Here is a 7,887-nt window from a genome sequence, read left to right on the forward strand (position 1 = left end):
AGAGAATTCTTGGCTGTCGGTTTTTGTCCTTCAGATTTTTGAATATATCATTCCACTCTCTTCTAGCCTGTAAAGTTTCTGCTGAGAAATCTGCTGATAGCCTGATGGGGGTTCCTTTGTAGGTTAGTTTCTTTTGCCTGGCTGTCCTTAGTATTTTCTCCTTGTCATTGACTTTTGCTAGCTTCACTACTATATGCTGTGGGGTTGGTCTTCTTGCATTGATAAAGTTTGGAGATCTATTGGCTTCTGTCACCTGAAGATCCATCTCTCTCACCAGATTTGGGAAGTTCTCTGCCATTATTTCTTTGAATAGGCTTTCTGCCCCTTTCTCCTTCTTTTCTCCCTCTGGTATACCTATAATCCTTACGTTGCATCTCCTAATTGTGTCTGATAATTCTCGGAGAGTTTCTTCATTTCTTTTTAGTCTTACTTCTCTCTCCTCCTCTGCCTGCTGCATTTCTATATTGCCATCTTCCAAATTGCTAATTCTTTCCTCCATATTATCGGCCCTACTGTTCAGTGCATCTAGATTTTTCTTAATCTCCTCTATTGTGTTCTTCATTTCCAATATTTCTGTTTGGTTCTTCTTTATCGTATCAAACTCTTTTGTGACATAGCTCCTGAACTCGTTGAGTTGTCTATCTGAATTCTCTCTTAACTCATTGAGTATTTTAATGATGGCTGTTTTGAAATCATCATCATTTAGGTTATATATCTCATTTTCTTTGGGACTGTTTCCTGTGTATTTGTTATTTTCCTTCTGTTCTGGAGATTTAATGTATTTTTTCATATTGCTTGATGTTGTTGATTTGTGCCTCCACATAGAGATAGAGTTTAGTTGCTCCTTTCACTTGTTTCTGCTGGTGTGGTGAGGGAGGAGCTGTTTATACTGCACCCACCAGGAACCCTATCCGCAGTTGCTAACTGGGCCTGGGCCCCTCCTTGTAGTCACAGTGGTCCTTTGGTTTCCCTCCTCTGCCGTGGGGGCCGTCACAGGGGGGCTTCATGCTGCTGGTGCCTTCTGTTGCAGCCCACCTAGACGTGCTCCCTCCTTGGGGTCTGCCACGGTGTTATGGGCTTTTCCAGCGGCCAGGGGTAGGATCACTTATATTTGTCACTCCATCACTGTCGGCACCCATTAAATCTCACTTGTCCACTATGGGTCGCAGGAGAGCTATTGGCATCTTCTACAGTCTGTGGTTAGTTCACCTAGCTATGCTACTTTTGTCCCGGGGTCTTCCAGCCTTGTGGCTGCCGGATGGGTGCTTTCTACTAGTGCTGTGCAGAGGCTTTCCCTGAGGCTGCTGTGATCCTGTAGGGTTTCCCCCTAGGCTACAGAGCTGGATCACTGGAACTCCACCCAGCACCAGTCCCGTTCCCCAGGAACTCGGGGAGCCCTTTGCCCTGTCTTGGTGGATAGCCAGAGATCCTGATTTCAGTGGTAGCTGGTCAGCTGCTGCCCTGCCTGATATTCTCCTCTCCGGGATCCTCCTGGTGTTGTGGATGGTGGGTGTAGCCCCTCCGCTAATAGCAGACAGAGAGTTTTGTCTGCTGCCCGGGCAGAACTCTGGAGCTTCCCCTATGGGCCACAGGGCCGGCCTCTGGAGCTCCCCCTAGCCCCAGTCCTCTCCGAGATCTCCAGCAATCCCTAGCCCCACGGGCCGGGCAACAGCAGCTGGGGGTCACGCCGCCCTCTGGGGTTCTCTCCGGGACTTTCCCGGAGTTGTGAATGCTGGGAGTGGCCCCTCCACTAATGGCAGACAGAGAGTTTTGTCTGCTGCCCGGGTGGAACTCTGGAGCTTCCCCTCCAGGGTGCGGAGCCGGCCTCTGGAGCTTCACCCAGCCCCAGTCTGCTCCAAGATCTCCAGCAATCCCTAGCCCCACCGTGCAGGCAGTGGCAGCCGGGGGACCTCCATACCCTCAGTGATTCTCTCTGGGACCCTCCGGGCGCCATGAACACTAGGCGGGATCTCCCCGCCAATGGCTGGAGAGACTCTCCCCGCAGGCTCAGGTGTGTAACTCTAGAGTTTCCCTCTGCGTTTAGGAGTAATTGCGGGGGGTTTAGGTAGGGTTCTGGTCACCTGTTTCCACCGTCGCTCCTCTGTTGTGTGCTTGCTCCTGCCCTAGATGTGTGTTGATCTTCTGGGGGCGTCCGTTGGAAGAAAGCTGCTTGCAGGTACTAGGCTGTTCGGTCGGGGTCGGAGAGTTTTCACCTATTTCCACATCCTCCCAGAGGAAAGTCCGTCCGCCTTCCGATGTATAGTCACGTGGGTCTCTCAGACGTCCTGAGATGCTGTCTGGATATCCTTTCTTAAGCGATAAGTGTCCAGATAATTGTAGACTCGAAGGGGGAGAGACAAAGAGGACTACTCATGGTGCCATCTTGGATCCTCCTCCTCTTACTTATCTGGAACTCATTTTTGAAACACTACAGAGCTAAACAAACAGCAAGTGAGGTTTCAACCCCAAGTTAAAATTCACTTACCTGCGATATTATCTGGGCATTTTAGAAGAAGTTGATGATGCAAGAACCAAACATTCTAGCTCACCCAGTATTTCTGTTCACTTTGACCCATTCTAGAAATCCCAAGTCTGTACTACATGGCACAGTCAAAGAAGAGAAGGTGTTCTACTGATGAGTTTTCTCAAGGCTCCCTTCATGTCCCTATTCCTCAGGCTATAGATGAAAGGGTTCGGCATTTGAGGGATAACAATGTACATCACTGAAGCCACTGCAGTGTTTCTGGAAGAGTTAGTAAGAGCAGAGCTAACGTACACCCCCAAACCTGTCCCATAGAATAAGGACACAACTGAGAGGTGAGATCCACAGGGGGAAAAAGCTTTATACATTCCCCCTGCTGATGGCAGTCTCAAAATGGAAGAGACTATCTTAGTATAAGAGAAAATGATTCCACACATAGGAATACCACCAAATAAGCAAGTTGTAAAATATATCAGGATGCTATTGATGAGGGTATGAGAACATGCAAACTTAAGGACATGAGCAAGTTCACAGAAGAAGTGAGGGATTTCCAGGTCCCTGCAGAAGGACAGCCGTAGCACCCTCAAACTATGGAGCAAGGCAACCACAATGCTAAGAGACAGAGAGAGAAGAATCAGCAGGACACAGAATCTGGGGTTCATGATGACCATGTACATGAGTGGGTGACAAATGGCCACATAGTGGTCATAGGCCATTGCTGCAAGGAGAAAATTCTTAAATATGTCAAAAACCAGGGCAAAAACAATCTGAGTGAGGCAGCCTGTATAAGTGATTCCCTGATTCTGTGCTTGTATGTTCAGCAGCATCTTTGGGATTGTGGTTGTGCTTATACAGATGTCAGTAAAGGACAGATTTGAGAGAAAGAAATACATGGGAGTGTGGAGGTGGGAGTCAGAGATGACAGCCAGGATGATGAGGAGATTTCTGAGGATGGTGACCAAGTACATGGACAGGAAAAGGCAGAAGATGAGGGGCTGCAATTCTGAATCATCTGTGAATCCCAGGAGAAGGAATTCTGGAGCATCCGTGTGATTTCTGGATGCCACATTGATGAATCTGATGGGAGAAATGGTGTTAAAAGAACATAAAGTGAATGGTCCTGGATAAGCAGCAAAGCATCAACAGGGAAATTATTAGAAATGAATAATCGTGGTACCACTCCAGACTTATTGCTGGCAAACCCTGGGTGAGGACCAGAAATCTAAATTTGAAAAACTCTCTAGGTGAATTTGTTGCATGCTAAAGTTTGAGAAACAATGCTCAAAACAGAGAAAAATAGTAATAGTGTGAACCCAAGAGAATATTCAAATCTTACCCTCTGCTAATGTCTCCCTCCATCGTCATGTCTCACTCTTACTCTTCTCTCCACTCCCTTTATTGGGCCAGCTTTTTATTGATCACCAACTTGCTTTCCCATCTTGTGCCAAGTGCTGAGCATGAAACAAAGAAGAAGACATGATATTTCCTTGAGAAATATTCCCTGCCTTCAAACAATCAGAAAGACAAGAATGAAGTTATTAATCTTTCTTGTAGACTTTAGTCCCCAATTTGGCATGCCTCAGAGTCATGTGACAAGCATGTGAAATCACAGATGAGTTAGACCATACAATCAGTCAATTTATCCATGGGGAAATTTAAGTAAGTTAAGATTACATCATGGACATGGTGTACAAGGTGAGTTCATGACAAAAAGTAAGTCTAAGATCAAATCATCTAATTGTCGAATTGGCTCACTTGACTAATCTCTGTTACTATCTGTAGATAGTACAGAATTAGCATTCCTAAACCATTACTCAGATTTCATAATTCCCCAGTAAAATTTTAATATTCCATCCTGAGCAATGTCTCAAATCTTTTTACATCTCTACAAGGTATGTCTACCTCTACCCATAAAGTACTATGTAGAACATGCAAGACATCCAACCAAGCATACACTATGTACCTGAGCAAAATTAGAAAATGTTGCCTGTAAACTTGAAGTTCATAAGACTCTCCCATGGTAACATGACTCAACTGCATTAGCAATGGATTATAAGAAGAGCTGGAAAATTACACCAATGAGATTGTCTTTCTCATCCTAAGGGAATTTATTTCCCTAAGGTGATATATGACATATCATTAAGAAAAAAAGCTAAATGAGAGAAAGAATAAAATGCATAGGATCCTAAAAAACAGATGAAAATAGTTTCACTTTTTGGTCTGTGAAAGACAGAGAGTTACAAGATAGGAGAGTCTTATATGTACCTCTAAGATAATCAAGTGTCCCTATAGGACTCTGTAAATTGGCAGTCCTCATTCCCAAGAGGGAAAAAGAAGTGACCATGGCAGCCTTTATCATTTGGTGTGTTACACAGGCTCAAACATTCTGAATTTAATCCAGGCCAGGACATACATTATGAATGAGAAAAATTGTTCAATTGTTTTCAAAAAATTGTTTTTGTAACCTAAAAAGCCTGATGGGCTCATTTGTATAATGGGAACTGTCATAAAAACTTATGGGGATTTTGCAATGATGAGAAGTGAGTGAAGGAAAAGCATCCAAAACAGCACTCCACATCTGGGACGCTCACTGGCGTTTCCTTTTGTGTTTTTTCTGCCATCCACAAGAACTCCTGGCAAGTTGCACTCCTCAGAAGAAAAAAATAAAGTAGGGTAAGTTGGGGAAAGAAAATAGAAAAGGAAATCATCCCCAGATAACAACTGCAATTTTCAGGGAAAGGTTTCTGAGTGAAAACACCAGCTGGGAACCTTTATCTTGTAGAAAAGGAAAGAAGGAAATATCAATGACATCAATATTCATTTGACGTGGACATATGATAAAATATATAGTAGTTATATTAAATAATAAAAAGAATCAAACGTGAATCAACACAAATAATGAAAACCTACAGAAAAAAACTTGTATAACAAAAAGTCTACAGAAGGAGAAAATTTTAAATATTTTTTGATCTTACAAAGATATGTATATTTTCATTATGGATTATTCAAGTGAAGTGAAAGTACAAAGATAAAAATCAAGAGCTTGGTACCTATCAGTCAAATTTATCAAGTTCATATATTTCAACTATTCTCATTGAAGGTGCCTTTATTGCAATGAAAAATTCAGCTATTTGTGAAGCACCCACATCATGTGTTTCCACCACCTTGATTCTTCTCCTTCCCCAGGAACTTCATATACATTACTCTGCTGCAACTTTCACTTTAATCAGTAACATTGTTCTATAAACAAATCCATTTTGAAAGCTTTATGTAAACCAAAATGTACTGTATATGTCACTTACAATTGCCATCCTTATGCAATTTATTTTTTAGGTAATTTTAATGTATTTACTCTCACTTCATTGATTTTAATTATCAGAAATTATTCCACTACATTTTTATATTGTAATTTCTCAGTTGCCAAACTGATAGGTGTTATGGTTAATGTCCTTCATCCTATATATGTTTATGAACACACTTATGGTATAAAGCCATGCATGGGGAATATCATCACATTCTAGATGATGTGTGTAGGGCAAGGAGAACAAGAACGGAGGGGGACTCAAAGGGGTGCTTTCTGCTTGCATATTATTTTATTACTTTATCAAAAAGACCTGAAGGTGATATTGCAGAATGTCAACATTTGTTAATTCTGGAATGAGTTGAAGGATGGTCATATGGTTTTTATTTATTATACTATCTCTACTGTTCTTATATAAAATACATGGTAATATTATAAAGAGAAGCAAGTGTAGTAGGAAGGCCACTGGTTAAGTCTCTCTGCATATCCACTTTCTCCACAGCATCCTCACAGCCCAGCTTCAGGGAAAATAATATTACATCTGTACAACAGTATATCAAGAACCAGTAACAGAAATGGAAGGAAAAGCTGACCAAACGCTTTGCCTATGACCACACAAGAATTCAAGTAAATGTCAGGAACATCTAAAACAGTCATCCTGTTTGAGAAAGGGCATATTTATGTTTAGGAAGAAAACAGCTTCCGTCATTTTTTAAGAGAAATTAAAAGACCAGCAGATTGAGAGCTGGCTGGGTACTAGTACACATATACATAGGGACTTGTTAACAAGAAGACAGTTAGGCTGCAGTCCCATGGACCCTTGTTTCTGATCATTTCATGCATGTGCTCTACTCATTTCTTCTCATAGATGAATTTTTAGTAAAGCAGCTGTCTTTATAATTAAAGCATTAACAAAGGGACTTTAAGTTACCTGACTGGCATCACTGTGGAATGATGCTTGACATGTCACCAGGATATTGAAACAAAATAAATGTTTTCAGGAAGGGCAGAAACACTAAGTGAGGCAATGGGCTCCTGTACAAGAAAGATCATCCCTGAATGGAGCCTCAGGTGTTTTTCTACCTTACCAGACAAAGTCTGTTGAACGAGGCTGCTGCAGGCTGACTCTTTACAGTCTCTATATCCCTGAGGGATTAATATCCAAAGTTCCTCATTAAACAAATATTTTTAGTGTTATTCTAGTCCCTGGGCACTGCACATCCTTAAAGACCAAGGTAATAGAAGAGAGGAATACACGCTGGCTAATCCCTGACCTTTTTGTGCCTGGTGTACACCATCCAGTTATCTCCACCTCTTCAGGTTCACCTCAATTTCACCTACCTTGGTCATATGTACACACACACATTTGCTAATAAATTCCAAACTTCCCTTTTTAAAGTTACAAATCTCTATCTAATTAATGATATCTTGGAGCATGATTCTAACTTTAAGTGTGAAAACATGATTCATGTATTGGATATAAAAAACTCTATTTATAAATATATCTAAGATATTATAAAATTCAAACAATTAGAGGTATTTTATTGTTAGAGTCACTGAATATTTCCTGTACCATAATTTCTGTTCTCTACATTTTACACAGAAGATTCTGAAATATCTCTGTGATCAATTGTGATTGTGATCCATATACACAGACCTATTACTCCCCTAAAAGTCCAAAAGACTTTCACAACAATTTTACCCTAGCCACACAGTAGATGAAATGTACATTTTTCTTCACATTGGGAAACTTTGGTTTACATTATTATTCTTCATTTTTAATTGTATTTTGATAAAATACAAAGTCACTAAAGGGAGTCAGTGTGCAATTTTGTTTATTTTCTAGTGGATCTCTTGAGATTTCATCCATACTTTAGCAGATGTGGATAATGCTCCATGTTAATATTCACTTAAAAACATTTTTCCTTAAGGACTTCAATATTTTCATGTGTTCATCAGTTTATTTTACTTTTTAACTTTCCCTATTTGAACTTGCTTAATCTATACGTTTCCAGGGCTATTATTTTTTTAAAAACTTATGACAAGATGATGTCATAATGTCTCTCTTCACCATCTTAACTTCATTCACTTGAAACACATGAGA

The 7,887-nt window shown here is 40.9% G+C and overlaps 1 protein-coding gene across 1 annotated transcript; it reads right to left on the reverse strand.

Annotated features, from left to right (window-relative positions):
- Window positions 1-2,610: 2,610 nt before the first annotated feature.
- Window positions 2,611-3,847, reverse strand: LOC103567776 (olfactory receptor 7G2-like). Its single transcript, XM_008544510.1, has 2 exons — window positions 3,819-3,847; window positions 2,611-3,559 (listed from the first exon to the last, which is right to left on the reverse strand). The coding sequence occupies exons 1-2, from the start codon at window positions 3,845-3,847 to the stop codon at window positions 2,611-2,613; spliced, it is 978 nt and encodes a 325-aa protein (XP_008542732.1).
- Window positions 3,848-7,887: the final 4,040 nt, after the last annotated feature.

This window comes from Equus przewalskii, chromosome 6 (assembly GCF_037783145.1).
Source record: "Equus przewalskii isolate Varuska chromosome 6, EquPr2, whole genome shotgun sequence".
NCBI lineage: Eukaryota > Metazoa > Chordata > Mammalia > Perissodactyla > Equidae > Equus > Equus przewalskii.